The 27,578-nt window shown below is 43.5% G+C and overlaps 3 protein-coding genes and 1 pseudogene across 6 annotated transcripts; 3 read left to right on the top strand and 1 right to left on the bottom strand.

Annotated features, from left to right (window-relative positions):
* On the top strand, window positions 1-4,526 carry rad9a (RAD9 checkpoint clamp component A). 2 transcript variants are annotated; one of them, XM_064954758.1, is made up of 13 exons: window positions 1-54; window positions 611-709; window positions 1,558-1,628; window positions 1,785-1,858; window positions 2,005-2,053; window positions 2,369-2,483; window positions 2,613-2,712; window positions 2,806-2,912; window positions 3,066-3,172; window positions 3,299-3,363; window positions 3,455-3,559; window positions 3,653-3,884; window positions 3,984-4,526. In XM_064954758.1, the coding sequence occupies exons 2-13, from the start codon at window positions 676-678 to the stop codon at window positions 4,104-4,106; spliced, it is 1,182 nt and encodes a 393-aa protein (XP_064810830.1). In that variant the 5' UTR covers window positions 1-54; window positions 611-675; the 3' UTR covers window positions 4,107-4,526. The 2 variants fall into 2 exon arrangements, with proteins under 2 accessions (XP_064810830.1, XP_064810829.1); XM_064954757.1 differs by lacking the exon at window positions 1-54 and adding an exon at window positions 1,045-1,279 and having other exon boundaries at window positions 617-709.
* Window positions 4,525-13,908, bottom strand: LOC135526403 (ecotropic viral integration site 5 ortholog-like). 2 transcript variants are annotated; one of them, XM_064954755.1, is made up of 10 exons: window positions 13,541-13,908; window positions 11,462-11,607; window positions 10,757-10,856; window positions 10,552-10,659; window positions 10,307-10,413; window positions 10,041-10,155; window positions 9,869-9,934; window positions 9,512-9,701; window positions 9,163-9,320; window positions 4,525-7,405 (listed from the first exon to the last, which is right to left on the bottom strand). In XM_064954755.1, the coding sequence occupies exons 2-10, from the start codon at window positions 11,599-11,601 to the stop codon at window positions 4,649-4,651; spliced, it is 3,741 nt and encodes a 1,246-aa protein (XP_064810827.1). In that variant the 5' UTR covers window positions 11,602-11,607; window positions 13,541-13,908; the 3' UTR covers window positions 4,525-4,648. The 2 variants fall into 2 exon arrangements, with proteins under 2 accessions (XP_064810827.1, XP_064810828.1); XM_064954756.1 differs by having other exon boundaries at window positions 9,869-9,931.
* Window positions 13,909-17,833: 3,925 nt separating this feature from the next.
* On the top strand, window positions 17,834-20,381 carry LOC135527065 (NADH dehydrogenase [ubiquinone] iron-sulfur protein 8, mitochondrial-like; annotated as a pseudogene).
* A 279-nt stretch (window positions 20,382-20,660) lies between these two features.
* Window positions 20,661-25,513, top strand: ran (RAN, member RAS oncogene family). 2 transcript variants are annotated; one of them, XM_064954753.1, is made up of 7 exons: window positions 20,661-20,742; window positions 21,663-21,729; window positions 21,848-21,932; window positions 22,362-22,487; window positions 24,441-24,628; window positions 24,800-24,970; window positions 25,135-25,513. In XM_064954753.1, the coding sequence occupies exons 2-7, from the start codon at window positions 21,697-21,699 to the stop codon at window positions 25,177-25,179; spliced, it is 648 nt and encodes a 215-aa protein (XP_064810825.1). In that variant the 5' UTR covers window positions 20,661-20,742; window positions 21,663-21,696; the 3' UTR covers window positions 25,180-25,513. The 2 variants fall into 2 exon arrangements, with proteins under 2 accessions (XP_064810825.1, XP_064810826.1); XM_064954754.1 differs by lacking the exon at window positions 20,661-20,742 and adding an exon at window positions 21,267-21,290.
* The last annotated feature ends 2,065 nt before the right edge of the window (window positions 25,514-27,578 follow it).

Below are 27,578 nucleotides of genomic sequence, written 5' to 3'. Positions count from 1 at the left end.
CTCTCATTGGTCGGTTAAAAAGACGCGCGTGATGGCGGCTTTGAAGTAAATAAAGTGAGTATTTACAACACTTTGCTGTGTATATTTATAGCTAGATATGGAGGTTAGTGAATAGTATTAATGGCCAATATAATGCACAAGCCTTCTGAATATAGCCAATCGAGCAGGAATGATGATGATGATGTTTCTGACTAAAATGCTGGCTCGCTAAACAGATTTCACTTTACTCAACTAGCTAACGTTAGCTGGTCCTGTTAGCTGGTTATCTAACAAGCTTTCCAGACAGCAAGTACCCGTAGCTAGCTACATTGTGAACTGGTGTTATAACGTCGCTAGCAATCTTTGGTCAGTAAATCACTTTGCTAATTTGCCAGTAATATAGCGTTACTCCTTTGGAATGAAATTTGTAGCTGGCTAGCTTCCTTCTGCAATGATGTTGACAAGTGCTACCCATTTCAAAAGTGACTGGAACAACTTTTGCTCACTGATCATTTGCTATCAAACAGAGAGTCACGTTGATATTTGTCAGCTTTCTGTGAGGGATGAGTAGCCAGGAAAACCATTGTAACTGTAGCTATATGTCTCTGACTGACACGCCCTTATTGTCCAGGCGATATGAAAGTGTGATCTGTACACCTGCATTGTAACTCAAACAAGTACCGTCATCTCCCTGACATGGACTGTGTGGTGACAGGGGGCAACGTGAAAGGTACTTATCCCATCAGACATTGAAGAAAACATTTTATACCACCACCTACAATACCAGTCAAACGTTTGTACACACCTACTCATTCCAGGGTTTTGGACATTGTAGAATAATAGTGAAGGCATCGAAACTATGAAATAACACCTATGGAATCATGTAGTAACCAAAACGTTGTTAAACAAATCAAAATATATTTTAGATTCTTCAAAGTAGCCACCCTTTGCCTTAATGACAGCTTTGCACACTCATTGGCATTCTCTCAACCAGCTTCACCTGGAATGCTTTTCCAACAGTCTTGAAGGAGTTCCCACATGTGTATTTCTTCGTTATTTTATCAGGTAAGTTGACTGAGAACACGTTCTCATTTGCAACAACGACCTGGGGAACAGTTACAGAGGAGAGGAGGGGGATGAATGCTGAGGACTTCTTGGCTGCTTTTGCTTCACTCTGCGGTCCAACTTATCCCAAACCATCTAAATTGGGTTGGGGTCGGGTGATTGTGGAAGCCAGGTCATCTGATGCAGCACTCCATCACTCTCCTTCTTGGTCAAATAGCCCTTACACAGCCTGGAGGTGTGTTTTTGGTCATTGTCCTGTTGAAAAACAAATGATAGTCCCAGTAAGCGCTGCAGGATGCTGTGGTAGCCATGCTGGTTAAGTGTACATTGAATTCTAAATAAATCACTGGCTGATGTCTTCACTATTAGTTTACAATGTAGAAAATAGTAAAAATGAAGAAAAACCCTTGAATGAGTAGGTGTGTCCAAACTTTTGACTGGTACTGTAGCTAGCTAGCTACATGCCTTTTTATTGAATGAAATTGGGATGATTTGTGTGTCTGTGTTTTACAGTGCTGGCCAAGGCCATCCACTCTCTGTCCAGGATAGGTGATGAGTTGTACCTGGAGCCACAGGAGGATGGGGTGAGTTACCATGATACACACACAAGCACAATTTAATATGCATACCAAAATACATTGACACTCATTCTCACTCAATTCTACAATATTGTTGCCAAAACATCATTGAGGCCCAGGGATTGGGCTGCAGTTGTAAAGTTACTCTTTCCTGTCTCACAGCTGGCTCTGCGTTCAGTGAACTCATCCCGCTCAGCCTACGCGTGCTTCCTTTTCTCCCCACTCTTCTTCAGCAGGTATGGTGTGTGTGTGTGTGTGTGTGTGTGTGTGTGTGTGTGTGTGTGTGTGTGTGTGTGTGTGTGTGTGTGTGTGTGTGTGAGAGAGAGAGAATGCGAAAGAAAGAAAGGGTACACTACCTATGGCTGCTTCCATTCTTTTACAGGTACACCATTCCCTTAGGACATGCTTTTCGCTGTAAGATGGCTATCAAGGTACAGAAACACATTGCTTTGACCCCAGGGTTGGGCGCAATTTAAATTGAAGGCAGTCAATCCAGTTCATTCAATCATAAAAAATGCATATATTTTTAATTACTTTCACAATAAACTGAAAAGTATATGCCATTTATAAAAAATATATATAGTTTTAATCTTCAATTTTCATTCTAACCACTTCCTGAATTGACTGCCTTCAATTTGAATTGAGCCAACCCTATTTGACACATTTCTGTTATCTACAGTTTAAAACTCTTCTGTTATATCTGTAATGTCTACTTATTCTCGTCCCTCTCTGCCTCTCTCTCTCAGTGTGTGCAGGCCGTGTTCAGGTCCCTGTCATCTCTGGAGAAGACAGTAGAGAAGTGTCACATTGAACTGGATGGAGAGAAGAGTCGTCTCACCTTCACCCTGCACTGCAAACATGGTACAGACTGTTAAAGTGTCATAAAATAACCACAGAAGAGTTTTATCTGTTTTAACCACTTTAAACCTCCTCGCACCCTTAACTTCCCCTAATCAAGGCATATCAAGTGTGTGTGTTTGCGTTCTGTAGGTCTGCTGAAGACACACAACCTGTCATTCCAGGACAGTGAGAGTCTGCAGGCCGTGTTTGATAAAGAGAGCTGTGCCAACATGCTTCGAGCCCAGCCCAGGTCAGCACATTCTCTCTCTCTCTTTCAGTGTTCCTCTCCTGTCATCTTACCTCCTATGCATCACTTTGATTTTTCCTTTTTTCTTTCCTCCAGGTTGCTGGTTGACACGGTGCTGCACTTCCCTCCCTCTCTGGAAGAGGTGAGTGTGTCAGTGAGTGGAGAACGAGTGTGCTTCAGGAACCATGTAGACGACGAGGCAGGTGAGGAGAAACCCGTTTTGTTTTTCTATACTATTGAAGTGTTGGCGGTGTAGTTTATTAGCTATTTTTCAATAAGTCATTAACCCTGTATAGCAAAATGATAGTAATATCTTTAACCCCCCTTCTCCTTTTCGCTCTCTCTCTCTCTCGTAGAGCAATCCAAAGCCATGCTGACTGAATTGTGTTTGAGTTCTGATGAGTTTGACCACTTTGCTGTCGGAGCTCAGACCAGCATCACATTCTGTCTAAAGGAGCTGAGGGTATGTAGGGTGCTGTTACTTGACAAATAGGTTATTACTGTTGTTATAATCTGACGTGGTATATGTCATAAGTGATTTGAAGGCATCATAGCAGGCCACTTAATGAAGCGTTGCGGTGTCTTTCAGGGCTTGCTGGTGTTTGCAGAATCCACAGGTCTCCCAGTCTCAATGTATTTTGATGAGCCAGGCAGGTAAGGATACATATTCACCACCCACACATACCAATATGGAGGTATAAGAATATTTTGTTTCCCGTGTAGCATTCATTTCTGTTTTTGTCAGTCCTGTGGTGTTAAGTGTAACAGACAGTGTTCTGGAGGTGAACTTCGTGCTTGCCACTCTGTCTGATGACTCCAACCTCTGTAACCATAACAACAACACAAAACGGTAATTGAACATTAACTGTCAAACATTCAGAACAGTCATGCCTCTTTGTACAGGACCCTGTTCTTTACCCAGAATCCTCTCCGTTCTCCCCAGAGCTCGTTCACCGCCACCTCCTGACGACTTTATGACTGACGACATTGACTCTTATCTCATCGCCATGGAGACCAGTGAATTAGCGGGTCCCTCCGATGCCCTTGCACCCCGGTCCCCCTCGCCCAATCACACACTTACAACTCCGCCATCTGTAGCCATGCGCAGGCTAGAGAGAGGAGAGGAAGAGGAGGAGGAAGATACCGAGGACACTGAAAGACCTCCAAATAAAAAGGTGAGCTTTGTTGTCAAAGGGCTTGCTGTTACTTACACAACTCCTGGGATCAATGTAAAACTAACCCCTCTCCCCCTCTCTTTCTTTATTCCCACTCAGTTCCGCTCGCTCTTTTTCGGGTCAGTCTGTCCCTCTGATTCTCAACTGACCAATCAGACGATCAAGAGCCAGGAAGTGTTGGCCAGTGACAGCGAGGACGACACCCAAGCACCATTGCCGTGACCTGGGGTGGTGGAGTTGAAGCCACGTGTGTTTGTGTGTGTGTGTTTTGGAGAAACCCACTTATAGAATCCCTGCGAAGAGATATTTAAAAAGATGAAAAAAGGTCTGCATCTAATCTGAAGACTAATCACATTAGATGCGGAGTCTTACTCTTGGGATAATTTTTTAGAATATGGATTTGAACAAATCCAGACCTTTCTAGTTCTAATGACCGTTGCAGCCTTGAAGAAAGTCTGCACTCAGTAGGTCCTCTGAGGGACAGTGATGGGACATTCAGACTTTTTATTGGACTATATCATCACACTGGGGGACTCTGGAATTATGAGGAAATGGACAAGTACTTCCTGTTTATGATGGCATGTCAATGATCAATGTACACAAGCTCTAGAATAAAAAAAAACACTTTTTTTTTCTCCCGGAGTTTGAAAATATAAATTTTTTTATTTACATTTTTTTTCAAGTCTACACTTGGATGAGATGTTTTATGGGTAATTTTTGTGGTTTGTAAAAACTTTTAGAATGTCGATTTCTTTCCTTGCTTGTTAAAAGTATGTCTCCATAGATGGAGTTGAGTTTCTTTTGGAACCAAATGTCTGTGAGCCACTGTTTCCAGGAAGGGGAACACTGCTGTGTAGCACCTGAAAACTCTTCCCCCTCGTCTGAGGCTTCCTCCTCTCCCTCTTTCTCTCTTTCTCTAACTCCTTCTCCCTCTTCTTCTGTAACTTCTCCTCCTCTTTCTCCCTCCTCTCCTGCTCCCTCCGTCTCCTCCTCCTCTCTCTGGAGCTCAGGTTCTCCTCTTCCTCCCCCCTGACCGTGCTCCCCTCACCCGTCCCATCACTGAAGTCCTGGATCAGGATTTGGGGAATGGGGACTTTGTGCTCCCCTTTCTCCCTGTCCTGCCTTGGTTGCTCCCATTTGAGCCTGCGGAAGAGACCAAATAGCCTGGGGGTGTCGGTCGGCCCTTTGTCAGATTTAGGCCCAGTCTGAGGTGGGACAGTGTCCGGGTTGCTCCCTGTCACCCGTTTGGGTGATTCTGGGCGCTTTGGTACCTGAATGGGAGATGTGGGTTGTGGTTGATTGGACTGAATGAAGCCTATATTTGATTGATTGGATTGTGTGAAGGTGGGTTGTGATTGGTTGGGTTTAGTGAAGAGATCCTCAGAGAGCCTGCGGGTGAGCCTCCGGGAGCTGGAGGATTTGCAGAGCCGGAAGTCTCCGGAAGGGGTTGCCCACGGTCCATCACAGGGCGTAGTCCTTTGGGACGAGACATCAATTTGTGTGGACACCGAGTTGCCAGAGTCAGCCTTTGAGTCTGCAGGAGGGGGAGACTCACTCTGACTTTGTGACTTTGGGTTGTCAGGTATGTGAGGGAATTCACATGTCAGTGATTCCCCCTGATGTAATGGTGGAAGGATGTCAGTTGAGGCTTTCTTTTCTTTCTCTCCTTCACTCTCCCTGACTGTCTGGGTCTCCTGATCTGGACGGATGGTGACTGGACTCTGGGGTCTTTCAGGAAGCTTCTGTTCTGATGAGTTCCTCTCCTCCGCAGGCTCAGTAGTGGATGTCAACTCTGGAGAAACCTGGCTCTGATTGGCTGGTATTGTGCTAGAGGGCTCTGCGTACTGTACCTTTGTCTTTGCTGTCTCTGTGCGTCTCTGAATGTCATGTGGAGACTCCATGGTCGTCTCTGTCCCTGTGTTTGTGTCAGTGGCTTTCTCCGTGCGCGTCTCAATCCCTATGTATACAGCTACCCGTATCTCTGATTCTTTGTCCGTCTGTGTTTCTGCCTCAATCTGTGACCCCAACTCTGCCTCTACTCTTCTGTCTGCCTCTATGTGCATCGCTGACTCATTTTCTTCCTGCGTCTCTGGTTCTGTATGTGCCTCTAACGCCGTTTCTCTCTCTGCCTCAGATTTTTCATCTGTGTGTGTCTCCGTCCCTTTGTGTGACTGGATCTCTGTATGAGCCTGTATCTCCTTGTCGGTGTGTGTCTCTGTGCCAGTGCCTTTGTCTCTCTCGGTCAGTGAGCCCGTGTCTGTTTCTGCCTCCAAGTTTACATCTGCTTCTTGTTGTGTGTCTGTCTCCGTGTCTGTATTCACATCTGTTTGAGTCGCTGTCTCTGTTGACCCCATGTCCGTCTTGGTCTCTACACTTTTATCTGTGTGTAGTCCTTTCTGTACCTCTGCCTCCATTTCCTCCTCTGTCTTGGCTTCTGCTCGTATCTGAATCTCTACATCTGTGTGGGTCTCTGTCACTCTTTCCTTCTCTGTCTTTGCTTCAATGTAGGTCTTCAGGTCTGTGTCTGGAGCAGTTTCCTCCTCTGTGTATGTCTTCAGGTCTGTGTGTGGAGCAGTTTCCTCCTCTGTGTATGTCTTCAGTTCTGTGTCTGGAGCAGTTTCCTCCTCTGTGTATGTCTTCAGTTTTGTGTCTGGAGCAGTTTCCTCCTCTGTGTATGTCTTCAGGTCTGTGTGTGGAGCAGTTTCCTCCTCTGTCATTGCTCCTGCACATGTCTCTGTCTCCTTGCTTTTCTCTGCCTCACCCTTCGTCTCTGTCACTATATGCACTGTGATGAAATTTGCACTCGCTGTTGACTGTTTGTTCAGTACTTCCTGTGTTTGCATGGTGTCTTTACTGTGGTCAGTTTCCTGTGTCTGGCTGTTGCTGTGCTGCTCAGAGACCGGTGTCTGGCTGAGACCCCCCTGCTCCTCTCCCTGGCCCTGTAAGGTGACGCTGTGGTTCAAGGTGACGCTGTGGTTCAAGGTGAGCTGACACTGCTGGGAAGGTTCTCTGTCTGAATCTGGGGTCAGCTGGGTTTTCTGTCTTCTCTCCTCCTGTTCTAATGGTTCTCCCGTTTCCACTGGGGCCCTGTCCTCTGTAGCTGGACATGGAAGACACGGAGCCCTCACTGGACTACCATCCATCTCACTTCTTCTCCTCAGATTCCCTCCCTCGCTTCTCTCCTCCCACACCTCCTCTGAAACCTTCCTCACCTCTGTGCCTTCTCCCTCCCACTCCCCAATGTCTGTCCTACTCCCTCTTATCCACTTCTTGCGGAGGAGCGAGGGAGAGAGAGAGAGGAGGGAGACAGAGCGAATCAGAGGGAGGGACAGGTTCCCTTTCTCCCTCTCCTTCCTGTTCCTCTCCTCCTCCCTCTCTCGAACCCTCGCCCACGCCATCCGATATCCGTGGCAACGACCCCGGGGATCAAAGGTGGAGGCGGGCCGTTCCATTCTCCACTTCTCCAGCTCTCTCTCCGTCTGCCTCTCCAAATCCTTACTCGATAGGGGGACAGAACACACCTACAGTGGGGAGAACAAGTATTTGATACACTGTCGATTTTGCAGGTTTTCCTACTTACAGAGCATGTAGGAGTCTGTAATTTTTATCACAGGTACACTTCAACTGTGAGAGACGGAATCTAAAACAAAAATCCAGAAAATCACATTGTATGATTTTTAAGTAATTAATTAGCATTTTAATACATGACATAAGTATTTGATACATCAGAAAAGCAGAACCTAATATTTGGTACAGAAACCTTTGTTTGCAATTACAGAGATCATACGTTTCCTGTAGTTCTTGACCAGGTTTGCACACACTGCAGCAGGGATTTTGGCCCACTCCTCCATACAGATCTTCTCCAGATCCTTCAAGTTTCGGGGCTATTGCTGGGCAATACAGACTTTCAGCTCCCTCCAAAGATTTTCTATTGGGTTCAGGTCTGGAGACTGGCTAGGCCACTCCAGGACCTTGAGATGCTTCTTACGGAGCCACTCTTTAGTTGCCCTGGCTGTGTGTTTCGGGTCGTTGTCATGCTGGAAGACCCAGCCACAACCCATCTTCAATGCTCTTACTGAGGGAAGGAGGTTGTTTGCCAAGATCTCGCGATACATGGCCCCATCCATCCTCCCCTCAATACGGTGCAGTCGTCCTGTCCCCTTTACAGAAAAGCATCCCCAAAGAAAGATGTTTCCACCTCTATGCTTCACGGTTGGGATGGTGTTCTTGGGGTTGTACTCATCTTTCTTCTTCCTCCAAACACGGCGAGTGGAGTTTAGACCAAAAAGCTCTATTTTTGTCTCATCAGACCACATGACCTTTTCCCATTCCTCCTCTGGATCATCCAGATGGTCATTGGCAAACTTCAGACAGGCCTGGACATGAGCTGGCTTGAGCAGGGGGACCTTGCGTGCGCTGCAGGATTTTAATCCATGACGGCGTAGTGTGTTACTAATGGTTTTCTTTGAGACTGTGGTCCCAGCTTTCTTCAGGTCATTGACCAGGTCCTGCCGTGGAGTTCTGGGCTGATCCCTCACCTTCCTCATGATCATTGATGCCCCACGAGGTGAGATCTTGCATGGAGCCCCAGACCGAGGGTGATTGACCGTCATCTTGAACTTCTTCCATTTTCTAATAATTGCGCCAACAGTTGTTGCCTTCTCACCAAGCTGCTTGCTTATTGTCCTGTAGCCAATCCCAGCCTTGTGCAGGTCTACAATTTTATCCCTGATGTCCTTACACAGCTCTCTGGTATTGGCCATTGTGGAGAGGTTGGAGTCTGTTTGATTGAGTGTGGACAGGTGTCTTTTATACAGGTAACAAGTTCCAACAGGTGCAGTTAATACAGGTAAAGAGTGGAGAACAGGAGGGCTTCTTAAAGAAAAACTAAGGTCTGTGAGAGCTGGAATTATTACTGGTTGGTAGGTGATCAAATACTTATGTCATGCAATAAAATTGAAATTAATTACTTAAAAATCATACAATGTGATTTTCTGGATTTTTGTTTTAGATTCCGTCTCACAGTTGAAGTGTACCTATGCTAAAAAAAATTACAGACCTCTACATGCTTTGTAAGTAGGAAACACTGCCGATTTTGCAGGTTATCAAATACTTGTTCTCCCCACTGTAGGTGGGGGTGAAAAGGGAGATACGGGGGGAGGTGGTAAAAGTGGGGGTTTATCTGCTATCACACAGGTGTGTGTATTTATATACATGGTAAGATAGTTCAAGTATAACTTGTGTACATGCGTATCGGTCCTGAGGCCAGGTGTCTGACCTCTGCAATGAAGGTATCGTCCTCCTGCTGCACCTGCTCCCTCACACCCCTCAGCCTCTCCAGAGTCTCCATCTGGCCCTCGCACTCCTCCCTCTGCTCCACCCGGCCCAGAGCCCTGCGCACCAACACCACCGCCACCTGGAACAACACACGCACTCCTGATGGAGGGGGGATAAAAACAACACGAGGGAAACAGAGGAATCAAATCTCCTCTTAGAGAGATTCTTTCAATCTTGTGTGGATGGAAGGGCCAAGAAATAAGAATAGGTAGATTAGATAGAGGATTGATAGAATGCATAAATATGACCATAGATGATGGATTGACAAAGTCCCTTATTCAGGTACAGACCATAGCAGAAGAACAGGTCCCAGACCCTGAGCAGGGTGTTAAAGGGTAGGTGGCGTGTGAACAGGCACATCAACCAATCGGTGGCGAACATCAGAGGCTCCACGCCGTGTCTCTGCAGGTGCTTGTGAGCCGCGGGACACGTCCTCTTCAGTACCCTGGTCAGCATGGCTGCGTCAAAGAGAACCCCCTCCTAACGACAACATTAGAGGGACAAGTGTCCAGAGAGCTGCTATTCAGCTATGTTACAACATCCAAACCCTTTACTGATGAAAAATATATGCACGTTCCACTGTTGAGCACGCTGTATCACAAATTGATCATGTGTAGTAAAGTAACTGTGTAGAGCCATCATCTTACCAGAAGGGGACTGTAGTAGCCAGGGAGGTACTGTTCACTGATCTGCACCAGACACCAGAATGCCTGCTATAGGAGGGGAAAGCAAAGGTATTAAGAGAGATGAAAGGTCCAGTCCTTTCAACATGGTGATGATGAAGGATCACTGGTGATAACATGGTGATTGTAACAGTACCTCAGTAGGCATGTTCATCAGCAGTACAGCTGCTACAGGTCCCTGGGCCTGGCAGTAGCCCTCCTCAGGCTTCAGCTGAGTGAAGGCCTTCAGCACCCGGAACAGACCACGCTGTCTGCCCACACAAACAACACAACACTCTGATGCATCAAACATTGACAGGGTAACACTGGATAATATTTATACAAAACTACAAGAAAGAGAGATGAAGAAAGATGTGTTTAGTATGTCATCATTCCACGTGTAGTATTATGAGGCTCTGTTACCCATGGCCGTCTCTGGAGAGGAACATCTCATGGAAGGGGAACTGGCGGTCTAAGTCTCTCTCTATCACGTCCACCCAGCTCTGTAGTGCGGGTCTGGAGTCCAGAGTCTGATTGAGGGGGAGAGATTTACCTGATGACTAGGTTTTACTCTGCAATATTTGTAGATTTACAGTAAGTATATCATGCAAATGGAACCGTAAGTTTCTAATTGTTGGTTCTATCTGTAGAGGTGGTTGCTCTCTTACCTGATAGAGGTCCTTGTTGTGGCGCATTCTGTCTGTGGCGCCACACAGCAGTGGCCAACATTTAGCCCTGAGGGATGCTGGGATGCCTTTCTGACACTGCTCTTTGACCTGAGAGACGGGTGGAGGGTGTGTAATGGTCATGCCAGAGTAAACACCTGGGTCTGGTGTTCCAGAAAAGGTTACATTTAAAAGGCAGAGTACACACCTTGCTGGAATTTTTTAGTAAGACACGATCCCATTGGCTTATGATGTTGATCCACTTGGCCTCTCTCTGTCTAACGAGCTCAGGGGGTGGGCCTTCACTCCTAACCAACATATCATCAGCAGAATATGGTGAACACTTTAAACAAAACTGTCATAACATTTCCAAGGCAGTATATTTCTCAGGTAGGTAACAAACTCCTCACTATGGCTCGCTCTATTCTGTTTCTGTGGACAAAATTATCTGCACATTTCCTGAGATGAGTCAACTGCACCTTCAGTTCTTGTCACAGTGAACGAAAAAAACATAAACACCCACAGGAAACAGGAAAACCACAAGGTGGCGGTGCGACTGTCTCCATGGCAACGGGTCAGGATGTTCAACGACACAGAGTGAGTGAGAGCGTGTAGGGGGTGATTGTTATATTGGTGTTCCGATTCTACCTGGGTCAAGACCCATTTCTACTTGCATCTATTGAAAAAAAGATGTCTGATGCTGAACGGTCATCTTTCCTGCCATAACTGTGTTTTTTTGCATTCAGTTTCAAGCTATAGGATGTCTTTAGTGGATTTTATTCACCAGAAATGCATTCTCTCTGTTTGTTTCTCTTATTTGTAACTAATCAATATTTTAAAAATAACAGAGAGAATGGTAAAATAAAAAAAGGTTTTCAGTGCTGCTGAGCCAGAAGCTCTGCGTAGTACTGACCCAGCAGTGGATCCATTCCCCAGGATGAAGCCGAAGCGGTCTGTCTCTGTGGCTGGAGCTCCAACACTGACCTCTGACCCCCTGTCAGAACTGTCCTCTCCGCTGGGGGGCGTCTGGGTCGGGGTGGACGCACTCAGCATCTTACCCTACAGAACAAAGAGAGGAGAGATAATGGTCTCAGTTACAATATAGTGCATGTGTGTGTGTATGTCTGTACTGTTTGTGTTCAGATTGAAAGCAAGTACAAGTGTGACAGAATACTCATCCTGTATATTAGAAATTAGGATGTTTAAAACCTTTTACAATCTAGGCTACATACATGCATACATACATACAGTTGAAGTCGGAAGTTTACATACACCTTAGCCTAATACATTTAAACTCAGTTTTTCACAATTCTTGTTATTTAATCCTCATAAAAATGCCCTGTCTTTGGTCAGTTAGGATCCCCACTTTATTTTAAGAATGTGAAATGTCAGAATAATAGTAGAGAGAATGATTTATGTCAGCTTTTATTTCTTCCATCACATTCCCAGTGGGTCAGAGGTTTACATACATTCAATTAGTATTTGGTAGCATTGCCTTTAAATTGTTTAACTTGGGTCAAATGTTTCAGGTAGCCTTCCACAAGCTTCCCACAATAAGTTGGGTGAATTTTGGCCCATCCTCCAGACAGAGCTGGTTTAACTGAGTCAGGTTTGTAGGCCTCCTTGCTCGCACAAGCTTTTTCAGTTCTGCCCACACATTTTCTATAGGATTGAGGTCAGGGCTTAGTGATGGCCACTCTAATACCTTGACTTTGTTGTCCTTAAGCCATTTTGCCACAACTTTGGAAGTATGCTTGGGGTCATTGTCCATTTGGATGACCCATTTGTGACCAAGCTTTGACTGATGTCTTGAGATGTTGCTTCAACATATCCACATAATTTTCTGTCCTCATGAAGCCATTTATTTTGTGAAGTGCACCGGTCCCTCCGACAGCAAAGCACCCCCACAACACGATGCTGCCACCCCCGTGCTTCACGGTTGGGATGGTGTTCTGCAAGCCTCCCCCTTTTTCCTCCAAACATAGCGATGGTCATTATGGCCAAACAGTTCTATTTTTGTTTCATCAGACCAGAGGACATTACTCCAAAATGTATGATCTTTGTCCCCATGTGCAGTTGCAAACCGTAGTCTGGCTTTTTTTATGACGGTTTAGGAGCAGTGGCTTCTTCCTTGCTGAGTGGCCTTTCAGGTTTTGTTGATATAGGACTCATTTTATTGTGCATATAGATACTTTTGTACCTGTTTTCTCCAGCATCTTCACAAGGTCCTTTGCTGTTGTTCTGAGATTGATTTGCACTTTTCACACCAAAGTACATTCATCTCTAGGAGAAAGAACGCGTCTCCTTCCTGAGCGGTATGATGGCTGCGTGGTCACATGGTGTTTATACATGCATACTATTGTTTGTACAGATGAACGTGGTATCTTCAGGCATTTAGAAATTTCTGAGGTCTTGGCTTATTTCTTTTTATTTTCCCATGATGTCAAGCAAAGAGGCACTGAGTTTGAAGGTATGCCTTGAAATACATCCACAGGTACACCTCCAATTGACTCAGGCTAATTGACATCATTTGTCAGAAGCTTCTAAAGCCATGACAAATTTTCTGGAATTTCCAAGCTGTTTAAAGGCACAGTCAACTTAGTGTATGTAAACGTCTGACCCACTGGAATTGTGTTACAGTGAATTATAAGTGAAATAATCTGTCTACAAACAATTGTTGGAAAACTTACTTGTGCCATCCACAAAGTAGATGTCCTAACTGACTTGCCAAACGAGTTTAAATGACTCCAACCTAAGTGTATGTAAACTACCGACTTCAACTGTACATACATACATACATACATACATACATACATACATACATAGTTAGTGTGGTGCTACAGAATCTAGCCACAGCATCAGCAGATGAAGTTGTTTCATTTGAAGCAGAAGTGATACCCTATCTACTCCCTGCCATGCCATCAACCGTGAATGTAACCACACCTGGTAGTTATAAAGTAGTAATGATGTAAAACGATGTAAAATCAAATACCTTTGAGTTCTCTCTCCTCTTTGATCACTGGATGGGATGCTTGCTGGAGAGAAGTGTTTGGTTAGAACGAGATTGGAGAGGACGCGAGAAACTTCCGCTATTAATGCTGTCACTTGCTCTCTCTATCACACACACGTAGGAAGTCGTTACAATAATGCGCGTGTGCGAATTACGGTGTAATAGCATTTTATAGGAGGGTGATGTTGTGTAAGGAATAAGAAATGAAGTAAGTGAACCTTTGCCACATTTAAAATGGCGACAACGTCTACCCAGACCTATGCTGCTGTTCCCCACTAGTTCTCTATGTTCCTCTGGGAGCGACAGTGCCAGGGCATAGTAATAGGAAGCCGAGGATTTCCGAATGCTTCGGAGCTTTCACCAAAGTGTGCTAAAAAACTGTTCAATCTTCAGAGCTTTATCGTTATCTGTTCAAAATGCACATGAGTGACATCTGCTGGTCAGTAATACATAGACGTATGTGATTATTAGATGAACATTTTTCCTCTGTTGTTTTCTTCAAACCACCGTGGCGCAGCGGTAAATCGTTGGCTTTCGTAGCCTATAATCAATTGGAATACCAGATTTGCATCTTACATTATTCTCCTTTTTTTTGCCTTCAAGTTTACTCTTTTTCAAAACGATATCTATTGCATGATTTAGGGTGCTTAAACAGACGCCTATACTATACTAAATACAACAAATTATTTGAACAACAGTGCAAAAAGTGTGGTTTCACATAAAACAAAAACAAATGTACATTCGATGGGTTTCGACCTCCTACCCTCATGTCCCTGAATATGCCATTATTCCCTACTCAACCTGCTAAACCAGGGGTTCCCAAACCTTTTCACTCAGGCCACACTTCCAGCATCCAGGGGAACATTCTGCACGCCACACTTTTTGTATGGTTACTTCTACACATTTTGTCATGGGGTGCAGAGAAAATGTTGCAGTTTTACAGCAAATGTTCTTGCAATTGTATATATTTTGCCATGTCTAATGTGTATTCATGTGATATAAGTGACTCAAACATTATAACATAATGTTTGGGCTTAAAAACCTAGCTAAAATACGTTACCTGTCATGGGCTAGTTGATCTGGATATTTCTGGCAAGTTATAAATAGCTCTAAGGTCTGCAATGACTGACATGACAAGAGGAAAACTGATTATTCACTACCCAATTTCAAAATTTCACCTTGTGCATTCTACTATTACAACTTTCAAGAGTAAGTTGAAAGCCGGACCGAGTTCCTAAAAAATGAAATGTTCTTTTAAGAAAATCATGGGCTGGCGTGGTTACACTTGGTCTGTGGTTTTGAGACTCGTTGGGCATACTGCCAAATTGTCAAAAACTATGTTGGAGGTGGCTCATGGTAGAGAAATTAATATTAATTCTCTGGCAACAGCTCTGGTGGACATTCCAGCAGTCAGCATGCCAATTGTGGTGTAACATTTTGTTGAGTGACTTTTAAGAGTTACCTTTTATTGTCCCCACGGCGAATTCAGTGGGATTTTGCGACACCCTGTTTGAAAAAGCACGTGATCAAACGAAGCTTTGGACGGGTGACAGAGATGATCTCGCGAATGAGAGAAAGATGGAGGAGGTGGATGCTGAGTTCGAATTAAGCAGCGCGTTGAGCAAATTTGGTGAAGATGAATGTTCTGATTGGACAACAGTAGTATCGAAAACTGGAACAAAAAGGAAATTGACTAAAATTGGAGTGGAGGATACGGGTGTAAATGATAATGAATTTCTTTTTGTTGGGATGCGTTTGTTGAGTAAGGATCCATATGTGGGAAACCCGTTTGAGGTGTCAAAAATGGTGAAGTATGCGCTTGGAAAAGTGGAGTCTGTCACAGTGGCCAGGAGTGGTCTTATTTTGATTAATTGTATTTCTGAAGAGCATAGAAAGATTGCAGTGGGCCTTAAAAGAATGCAGTCAACAAAAGTTTTGTGTTCTGAACTTCAGAGTGGAGTACCCGTCAAAGGAGTCATCACAGGGGTGACGACGGATGTTCAAGTTGAATTCCTGAAGATAATTCCGGGTGTGGTTGGTGCCCGGCGTCTGACCCACTGGGTGAATGGAGAAAAAGAAGAAAGTCTGTCGGTCCTGTTGTTTTTTGATAAAGAGCAAATACCTACGCAGCTTAGTTATGTAAGATACGCTGTAAGAGCTTTCGTCCCCAAACCACTGCAGTGTAAGAATTGTAAAGGATTTTGCCATGTTTCAAGTGTGTGCAGACGAACAGAGTATATTGAAGAACAGTGGGTAGAAAGGATGACTGAGTTGCCAATCAAAGCTACTGTACATATAACGTGATTTGATGTCATTTTATCTGTGGCCAATGACATTGAGCCTTCTTTTGGAAGGGCACTTATAATATAACTCTATGGCAGGACTCAAAGGGCTGACATTTTCGGATGTCTGCTCTTTTTATTATTTTTTTATATTTTTTATTATTATTTTTATTTGTGATTTTTTTGGGATGTCTGCTCTTACTCGGCACTTAGACTTGGCCTGTGAGGTAGTGTCCCCATGAGTGACAGAACGCTGAGCCAATCAGGGCCAATGGTTCTATTTTCTGCTGGCTCGCCCCACCACCACAGAAAGCACTGAGCTAGGCTGAAACACCTGCATTTTGACTTACTCAAGAAAACCAAAAAAAGAGACCATGTTCGTATGCGGCTTTATTAATTCAATGATATATTTTTTTCTACATAGTTTGCAAACTGATATATGCGACACATATTAATGCCAGAATAACATGCAAAAAAAGTGCTCTGCCCTAATTGCCCTGAATGATGGGTTGCCAATGTTTATTTAATAGTTTTTATGACTTCACTATTATTCTACAATGTAGAAAATAGTAAAAATAAAGAAAAACCCTTGAATTAGTAGGTGTGTCCAAACTTTTGACTGGTACTGTGTGTGCAACAAAAGTTCCACATTCACTGCAGTGCATTCATTGCAGTGCATATGTTGGATTTATCGAACGTATGCGTCATACTGTATTAAGTAGACAGCTTGAAGGTGAATGTGGAACTTTTGTTGCATACAGATGATGCTGCATAATATTTCGCGTAAAACAATGTCTGTGTGATCGAGTCTGCACAGCCCAGGCAGGTTGTCGGAGCAGGTGGGTTTATTTATATATATTTACAATGATTGATGCTGTTTGCAGTTATATATTACAAAGTAGTAATTTGTCATGTTTATTTCGTTTTTTTAATCGGTATTCCTGCATTTCCTGATATTTACCATCAGTGCTCAGAAAATATAAGGATATACTGAGCGCCGCCTGTCGGATACTTGGGAAGTTATTTATTTCGTTTTTTTTAATCGGTATTCCTGCATTTCCTGATATTTACCATCAGTGCTCAGAAAATATAAGGATATACTGAGCGCCGCATGTCGGATACTTGGGAAGTTATCTGTCCGGTTTGAACAGCGATATTCAAGTGCGCAGCATGTCATTTTTATTGACCGGACCCGCTTCCCCTGTCATAGGCTACAGACCGCTCATATAGACAACCGTGCCTTATTATTCAACGTTTTTTTTCTATAACCGTTTTTCCATCAATTCATAGCCAGTTAATGTTATATCCACTGTGCGTGATTTACGAGGATCCGCACGCTTTTTCTTTCAACTTTGTTTACCAGTGACATTAACCATATTTAATGCTACAGTAGTAACCTATGGGGCAGGCCTGAATGTTCGTGCGGCTACTATTTTATGCCATTTATTTGTAAATTCAGTAGGATGTAAGGGCCAGATTGGGGACGGGAGATTAGGAAAGTACAGGGTAAATCAGCTGCCTGGCAGTCTGTTCACCGCTTTTCACACTCACAAATAGCGTCTATGTTTAGGATGTGCTCACTGGAGGTCACATAAAAGGGGGTTTTCCTGCTGCTGGACATTTGCGGTCAGAATCCAATATTTGGTCTATTTGACTCATTTATTTTTCAACAAATGCACTTTCTCTTTCACTCTCTCTCTCTCTCCAGTTTCGTCTTTCTGTGATGTCTACTGCATTGTGTTTGCTTTACTGCTCCAGGCCAGGTAACACGAGACACCTCTAAATCTAATTGCCCTGAAGCTTCCAATGTTAGTGAATTGTGGACTTGTATTGCATCCTTATGACAGTCTGTCTTAATTTGGGGGTGATGGATACCTGTGTCACTGTCTTCTCTGTTTCTTTGTTAGGTGCCCTTGGAGTCAACAGCCCTGCCTTGGTTCGACACTTCAGCCTCAGTGTAAGGGAGAGGGATGTACAGTAAGTAACACAAATGTTGATATTTAAGAGCAATAACACAATTGATTGTGCTTCTGATTTAAGGCAGCCCCCCGCAACTCTCTGATTCAGACGGGTTGGGTTAAATGTGGAAGACACATTTCGGTTGAATGCATTCAGTTGTGCAACTGACGAGGCATCCCCCTTCCCTTCCACATCCTCTGTGTCTCTTATCTCTCTCTCTCTTTCTCTCTCTGTCTGTCTGTGTAGAGTATGTGACTGCCAAAGAGCTGCCCCTTGATATGAGGTCAATTACAGACCGAGCTGCTCAGACTCTCCTGTGGACCGAGCACACAAACACCCACACCATAGGCCAAATAAAATTATTGTTTTGTATTTTATTTTACAATTTGTGACATTTGTTTTTTACAACAAAATCATACATAGACAAAAACAATATACAACTTAACGTTTACATACATTTCCACAAACATTAAGGACATCACACATGCTCACACCCACGTTTCCACCATATCCATCCCCAATGTTGTTTCAAATACTTGTAAGACTGCCCCATATGACTTAAAATTGTGTTATGTTGTTTCTGTCTGTAGCCAGATTTTTTTCAATATTTAAATAATGAAGCATTTGCTTCTTCCATTCTCTTAACGGTGGAGTATAATTATTTAAGTAATAGCTTCTTCAATATAAGTGAGGAAAATAATATTGTCCATCCCATTGGGTATCTCACTGCATCCCTGCCATGTCTTGAAGTATGCCAATAGACCGATTTAAAATTACATTTACATTGTAAAACTGACAGCCAGCTTTCTAACTCTGCCCATAACTTTTGGACTTCAAACACTCCCAGAAGGCATTAATTAGTTTTACACTTAAGACGTGACTCTGCTGTTGTGCTGTAGCATTTGTCAATTTTGTCTATTGTTTAGTAAATTCTATTACATTCCTTTACCTGTCTTCCCACACTCCTCCAGGTTTGGGGGTGACTATGAGTCACCTTTTCCGCGAGCCCGCTACCATCAACTACCCGTTTGAGAAGGGTCGTGTCTCCTTGTTTCCGTGGTGAACATGCTCTGCGCCGGTACCCCAACGAAGAGGAGCGTTGTATCGCCTGCAAGCTGTGTGAGGCTGTCTGCCCTGCCCAGGTGACCCTATACACACCTACTGTACCCTATACACACACTGCCTTCAATGCCCTGGTCACTATACACACTGGTACAATAAACTACTGTATATAGGCCTATATATCAGTAATACTTGATTGTATGTTGTATGTACCTGCAGTCCACAACATTACCCAGGATATAGATACCGTCATATACTTTACTATGGAATGCTACCCCAACCAGGTAACCCCTATAAAGCACAGGTAAGTCCCCCCCCAGGTAATATCCTACCCTCCTGCACAGCTCAATAGAGCCCCATAGAGTTTACATTCCCTCCTCCTGTTCATTAAGTCCTCTCTCTGCTGCCCCTTGTGTCTGCCACAGTTCATTACCATTGAGGCTGAGACACGTGCAGACGGCAGCAGGAGGACCACTCGCTACGACATCGACATGACCAAGTGCATCTACTTTGGCTTCTGCCAGGAGGCCTGTCCTGTTGATGCTATTGTGGAGGTAAACCGCTGACAACCCATCTTTCTTTTTTTTCAATTCAATGGACTTTATTGGCATGGGAAACATGTTTACATTGCCAAAGCAAGTGAAATAGATAATAAACAAAAGTTAAATAAATAATACAATTGTACAGTAAACATTACACTCACAAAAGTTTCAAAGGAATAGAGACTTTTCAAATGTCATATTATGGCTATGTACTGTGTTGTAATGATGTACATACAGTTAAATTGCAAAAAAGGAGAATAAACAAACATAAATATGGGTTGTATTTACAATGGGGATTGTTCTTCACTGGTTGCCCTTTTCTTGTGGCAACAGGTCACAAATCTTGCTGCTGTGATGGCACACTGTGGTATTTCACCTAATAGATATGGGAGTTTATCGAAATTGGATTTGTTTTCAAATTCTTTATGGGTCTCTAATATGAGGGAAATATCACTCTCTCTCAGTTTGTCAAATTCTAGAACAGAAAATTCAGCAGCCTATTCCAGAACTTCTGGATTATTCTAGGGCTAGGGGTTTTTGGACTTATTTCTCTTTATCATGTCCCTCAGGGTCCAAACTTTGAGTTTGCCACAGAGACCTACGAGGAGTTGCTGTACAACAAAGAGAAGCTTTGGAGATCAGTGGGAGTTGGAGATTGCTGCCAACATACAGGCAGACTATAGATAGACCATCGTACTGGCAAACCAACCTAACTACATATACTATGCATACCGTAAACACTGAGACAATCTAATGTCAATGAATATTAGCCAGTAGGCCTATTGTCAGAGGGGGAGGGGGGGGGGGGGAGAAACACAAGTGTGAAAGTGCACACACAAATTGTACATTAATCATTATTTGATGACCGTGTATACCTCATGCACATTTTGTCATTAACAAAAACTTTAAAGTATTATAACTGTAGATGAAATTGTAGGTTATGTATTTGTATGAAGAAAATAAATGTTTTTGAAGGCCTCTTTTTGTGTATCTTTTCATCCACTTTTGGAAGAAGTTTAAAAGTGATATCTTGGCACTGTAGGTACTGTAGCTTGATTTGCACTAATGAAAAATGTATCAACCCCTACAAAAATATCCATTAATTATAATCGACATACTAATATGCATTTCCTGTTGCTGCAGGATTATTGTTCTGTTCTAGCATACTGGTTCAAATTAAGATCCTACATCTGTACCTGTATGATATCATCGGTAGTTGTAACAAAAAGCATTGTATTGCTGGCATTGGTCACATGACATGGGCGGAAACTGACTCAATTCCACGCTGAATCTCCCGCGAACGCAGCCATTTACTCTTTTTCTCTTCGTTTCAACGCTGGTGAGTCTGAACATTTTTCCTGATGTGATGCTTGTCTACATTCAACTTTTAATCATTGTGAATAAAAATTGGTTTAATCGGAGACACTAAAGTACGTTGTTGGTGTACTTATACACTCAGTTTCGTAGTTCTGTTAATAGTATGCGAAGTTATTAGACCATTTTATTGATTTCCAAGCCCATGCTAGCGAACGTTAGCTACCATGTTAGTAGCGAACGTTAGCTTTGTGATGTGGTTCTGTTGGCGAAATGCTAGCTAACCGGATTGCGAGACTTTCCTTAATTTGTTTCTGCAATTGAAGCGAACTATTGTTATTGTCAATCCAAATAACATTTGTCTAGTTGTGTGCTTTGAGACGGAGTTTGTTGTCTAGCAAACTGACGTTAGTCTTTTAGCTAAACTGGGGACCGATTTTAGCGCTGCACAGACATTGTTCCAGTCGAAACTAGAAAAGTGCGGCAGCCTCAGCCTGCTGAATCAATGGCGTACTCATCAAATGCTAACTGTTAGCTAGCCATTCTCTGCGTTGAGGATGCATGCTGTGCTAGGTACAAATACAACTATTTTATTTAGAAAGCATATATTCCTGCAATTAGGTTGTAATACTAATGATTGTTAACACGTTTAAATATCGTGTTGTCAGATGTCTGAAAATATGCAATGTATTTGGAAGAAGTTGATAGAATTAAAACCGCCCAAACACAAGCGTTAGCTAGCGAGGTTACTTGTTGGTTAGCTAGCAGCTAGTTCCTGGGCGCGTGCTTTTGTCTCGATATGTCGAAAGTTAGGTTGTTGTAGTTTTGCGATCCCATCATCAGAAAATAGTTAGCAAACCAGTTAACTCTGTAGATAGTTGACCCATCTACACGGGTTATGTAACTCGTTAACGTAACCATTTCGGCGCCTTGTCCTGTTTTTAGGAGAACATCAACATCCACGACACATTTATTAACAATGGCAGAAGGCGAGCCACAGGTCCAGTTCAAGGTGAGGGCTATTACTTATATCTCAGACGTCAACGGTTTTGGAGCGTGAAATTGGATTATATGTTTGGTCATGAGTAGTTAGCTGCTGTTTTCACCTTCTATCCCTCTTCCCCTCTCAGCTTGTGTTGGTTGGCGATGGAGGCACGGGAAAGACTACTTTCGTCAAAAGACATTTGACGGGAGAGTTTGAGAAGAAATATGTTGGTAAGTCACTCCCATCTGCATGTATTTACTTAAACAACAACAAACCGTTTTTAAAGCGAGAACACAGCCACATGGGATGATAAATGGGTGTTAGGCCTCTGCACACAGCCTGTAATAGTAGAATGCTTAATCAGAATTTGTCATTGGGAGGGGGCTGTGTTGGCAGATTCAACTGTCAGAATGCAGAGGCCTCCAATATGAGAGGATACATGGAGGCACCAGATGGCAATGTGCAGCAAGGGTGTGACACTGAATGAAACAAACAGCCACCATTCTAGCATCTTCTAATCTCGCCAGTTTGACTAAACTGTCTTTCTCCTCTCACCATTTCTCCTTTGCACCCCACCTTTCTCTCCCTTATTCCTTGCTTTCTCTCCTGTCTTTTCTCCTTTGGGTTTCCCCTCTATTCTCCCCTTTCCTTCCTTCTAGCCACTCTGGGAGTGGAGGTGCACCCGCTGGTCTTCCACACTAACAGAGGGGCCATCAAATACAACGTGTGGGACACAGCCGGGCAGGAAAAATTTGGAGGGCTCCGAGACGGCTACTACATCCAAGGTATGGTATAAACGGTACTTATTAGCTTATCCTAGAGTTTTTCAGGACCAGGAGGAAGAACTCGAACTCTAGTTACTAAAAATAACTCCCTGCTCAACAAAAAATACTTGGATACAGAGCTTTGTATGGAAGGTCACTGGCCAGTTCTTACAACCAGGAACTAATGAATGACAATAGTTCATAATGGGTAACCACTAGAGGTCGACCGATTATTGGAGGATTAAAAAAAGCATATACAGACTAATCAGTCTTTTTAAATATATATATATATATTTTTTGTGTGTGTAATGATAGTTACAACAATAATGAATAAAATCAATTACAAACATACTTAAATAAAATCAATTTAGTCTCAAATAATGGAACGTGTTCAATTTGGTTAAAATACTGCAAAAACAGTGTTGGAGAAGAAAGTAAAAGTGCAATATATGCCATGTAAAAAAGCTAAAGTTTAAGTTCCTTGCTCAGAACATATGAAAGCTGGTGGTTCCTTTTATCATAAGTCTTCAATATTCCCAGTGAAGAAGTTTTAGGTTGTAGTTATTGGACTATTTCTCTCTACCATTTGTATTTCATAGACTATTGGATGTTCTTATAGGCACTTTAGTATTGCCAGCTTAATCTTGGGAGTTGATGGACTTGAAGTCATAAGCAGAGCTGTGCTTCAAGCATTGCGAAGAGCTGCTGGCAAACGAAGGAAAGTGCTGATTGAATTGGGGCGGCAGGGTAGCCTAGTGGTTAGAGCGTTGGACTAGTTACCAGAAGGTTGCAAGTTCAAATCCCTGATCTGACAAGGTACAAATCTGTCGTTCTGCCCCTGAACAGGCAGTTAACCCACTGTTCCTAGGCAGTCATTGAAAATAAGAATTTGTTCTTAACTGACTTGCCTAGTTAAATAAAGGTTAAAAAAAATGAATGCTAACGATCCTGCTGCTGCCTACCACCTCAGACTGCTCTATCAAATATCAAATCAGACTTAATTATAATAAACAGAAATACAAGCCGTAAGTTATTAATATGGTCAAACCCGGAAATGTATAATAATAATTTTTTTTTTTTTATTCTTTTGGTGAAATACGGAACCGTTCCATATTTTATTGAACGGGTGGCAACCCAAAGTCTAAATATTTCTGTTACATTGCTCATCCTTCAATGTTATGTCATAATTATGTAACAGTATAACTTCAATCCGTACCCTCGCCCATACCTGGGCGCGAACCAGGGACCCTCTGCACACATCAAGTCACCCTCGAAGCGTTGTTACCCATCGCTCCACAAAAGCCACGGCCCTTGCAGGGCAAGGGGAACCAAGGTCTCAATGACGTTACCAATTGAAATGCGATTAGCGCGCACCACCGCTAACTAGCTAGCCATTTCACATCCGTTACAATTATGTAAAATTCTGGCAAATGAATTAGTCTTTGTTAGGAAGAAATGGTCTTCACACAGTTCGCAACAAGCCAGGCGACACAAACTGCTGCGAATACCCCGACTGCTTAGACTGAACACAAGATAAGTGACACAATTTCAGGCACCGCATTGATTATATGCAACGCAGGACAAGCTAGTTAAACAAGTAATATCACCAACATGTGTAGTTTGATTGTTTTTCATATAAGCTTAATGCTCGCAAGCAACTTACCATGGCTCCTCGTTGCCTGCACTTGCATAACAGGTGGTCAGCCTGCCACGCAGTCTCCTCGTGGACTGCAATATAATCGGCGTCCAAAAATGCTTATTACCGATTTGAGAACATGGACATCGGCCCTAATTAATTGGCCATTCCGATTAATCGGTTGATCTCTAGTAACCACTTCCACCTCTAAGGATGCTGTGTTGAGAAGATTCATGTTGTGACTCTCCCTCTACATCCTTCTCTCGCTTTCTTTGACTCTTCACTCCATCTGCTTTTCTCTCCACTCCTATTTTGTACTCTCACTTTCCACTCTCCAGCCCAGTGTGCGATCATCATGTTTGACGTCACGTCTCGAGTCACCTACAAGAACGTACCCAACTGGCATCGTGACCTGGTGCGCGTCTGTGAGAACATTCCCATAGTCCTCTGCGGCAACAAGGTGGACATCAAAGACCGTAAAGTCAAAGCCAAGAGCATCGTATTCCATCGCAAGAAGAACCTCCAGGTAATTATTACACACTTTATTACAGTAGACTGTTCATATGCAGTGTGTTTCTGTGCAAACTGAAAGACTGGCCCTGATGGAAATAATGGGTAAACAAGCAACATTTGTGACTGTGCACCACAGCAAGGTGATGATAATCCTCTCTTCTCATTCTCTTACCTCTTCTCTCAGTACTATGACATCTCTGCTAAGAGTAATTACAACTTTGAGAAGCCCTTCCTGTGGCTAGCGCGGAAGCTGATTGGAGACCCCAACCTAGAGTTTGTGGCCATGCCCGCCCTCGCCCCCCCAGAGATCCTCATGGACCCCTCCCTCGCCGCGCAGTACGAGCACGACCTCAAAGTGAGTAGAACCATAGTGGCCCAGCACGGGTATATGGACTGCATAGAGACCAAACATTTTAGTTATCAGATGAAATTGGATCAGATTTGCTGGAAATGTCTTTTGTTATGTTGCTGATTGTAAATGGTGTATTACATAAGTTATTCACTTTCTCCGCCCTCCAGGTTGCATCAGAAACAGCGCTCCCAGATGAAGATGATGACCTTTAACCAGTTACCTATGACCCCCCCCCTACCCCCGCGTGGCAGGAAGTTGTCTGAGTTTGGCCCCTTTACTGTAAAATCCCGTTGCAGATTTATTTTTGAACTCTATTTTTTTGTTTTGCTTGTGTTTTAAAACGGAAAGAAATACAAACATGGTGAAGTCGTGTGGTTCTCTAGTTTCACTGTAAGACACACCGCCCTAGTGTTGGCATGGCAATGTTACTCACCATCATCAAGCACCACCCTCTGCCCTTCCCCGGCACACACGCTGGGCTAAGGCCGACTGACCGGAAGCACTTGGGGGGGGAATAAACTTTGAATAAAAACATTCTCAATATAACATGCAGTTTTGATTCATTGTTTTGCTAAATGTTTTAACGTGTGGCTAGGGGGTAGCCGTTAGGTACGCGCAAATCTTAAGTAGCTGAAAAGAGGCCAGGGTTGGGGTCAATTCCATTTTAAAGTCAGTGAGTAAATTACTGCAGGTTCCTTCATAAATGACTTACCAATTAGACTGGAGAGTTAAGTGATTTGATGCAAGACCGGTCTAAATCCTTTTCTTTCACGGGGACCCCCTCATGTTGGCAAAATGTTTATTTCCCTTGTCTTAATCATCCGGTGAATGATAATAGCAAGGACAAGTAATCAACATTTTAAAATGGATAAACACTTTTCTTAATTTTGACCTCCCCACATAGTGGAAGTAGTGTAAACGGAGCCTCAACTGGGGCTGTGAAGATTATATGGAATTATGGGTAACTGATCATTGTCATGCAAATAACCAGTTGTCATAATTACCATTTAAAAAAAGTGTGCTTGTATTCATCAGGCGCCGTCTTTCCAAGATGCATTGCAACTACGACATACCTAAGTAATACAGTGCATTCCGAAAGTATTCAGACCCATTGACTATTAGAATTTTGTTAAAGCCTAATTATAAAATAAAGTTTTCCACTCAATCTAGACAATACCCCATAATGACAGAACAAAAACAGGTTTTTAGAAATGTTAAATGTATATCACATTTAAGTATTCAGACCCTTTACTGATGTGGAGGTAAACCCAGGCCCTGCATGTCCCCAGGCACCCTCATTTGTTGACTTCTGTGATCGAAAAAGCCTTGGTTTCATGCATGTCAACATCAGAAGCCTTCTCCCTAAGTTTGTTTTACTCACTGCTTTAGCACACTCTAACCCTGATGTCCTTGCCGTGTCTGAATCATGGCTCAGGAAGGCCACCAAAAATTCTGAGATTTCCATACCCAACTATAACACTTTCCGTCAAGATAGAACTGCCAAAGGGGGAGGAGTTGCAGTCTACTGCAGAGATAGCCTGCAGCGAAATGTCATACTTTCCAGGTACATACCCAAACAGTTCGAACAACTAATTTTAAAAATGAGACTCCAGAAATGTCTCACTGTTGCCGCCTTCTACCGACCCCCCCTCAGCTCCCAGCTGTGCCGTGGTGTTCTGTTAGGTGACCTAAACTGGGATATGCTTAACACCCCGGCAGTCCTACAATCTAAGCTAGATGCCCTCAATCTCACACAAATAATCAAGGAACCCACCAGGTACAACCCTAAATCTGTAAACAGGGGCACCCTCATAGACGTCATCCTGACCATCTGGCCCTCCAAATACACCTCTGCAGTCTTCAACCAGGATCTCAGTGATCATTGCCTGGATCCGCAGTCAAACGACCTCCCCTCATCACTGTCAAACGCTCCCTAAAACACTTCTGTGAGCAGGCCTTTCTAATCGACCTGGCCCGGGTATCCTGGAAGGACATTGACCTCATCCCATCAGTTGAGGATGCCTGGTCATTCTTTAAAATTAACTTCCTCACCATTTTAGATAAGTATGCTCCATTCAAAAAATGCAGAACTAAGAACAGATATAGCTCTTGGTTCACTCCAGACCTGACTGCCCTCGACCAGCACAAAAACATCCTGTGGCGGACTGCAATAGCATCGAATAGTCCCCCGCGGTATGCAACTGTTCAGGGAAGTCAGGAACCAATACACACAGTCAGTCAGGAAAGCTAAGGCCAGCTTCTTCAGGCAGAAATTTGCATCCTGTAGCTTCAACTCCAAAAGTTCTGGGACACTGTGAAGTCTATGGAGAACAAGAGCACCTCCTCCCAGCTGCCCACTCCACTGAGGCTAGGTAACACGGTCACCACCGATAAATCCATGATTATCGAAAACTTCAACAAGCATTTCTCAACGGCTGGCCATGCCTTCCGCCTGGCTACTCCAACCTCGGCCAACAGCTCCGCCCCACCCGCAGCTTCTCGCCCAAGCCTCTCCAGGTTCTCCTTTACCCAAATCCAAATAGCAGATGTTCTGAAAGAGCTGCAAAACCTGGACCCATACAAATCAGCTGGGCCTGACAATCTGGACCCT

Source organism: Oncorhynchus masou, chromosome 32, assembly GCF_036934945.1.
Source record: "Oncorhynchus masou masou isolate Uvic2021 chromosome 32, UVic_Omas_1.1, whole genome shotgun sequence".
Classification (NCBI taxonomy): Eukaryota; Metazoa; Chordata; class Actinopteri; order Salmoniformes; family Salmonidae; genus Oncorhynchus; species Oncorhynchus masou.
Note: the sequence above shows the minus strand (reverse complement) of the source record. Positions and strands in the feature narration are given on the sequence as shown.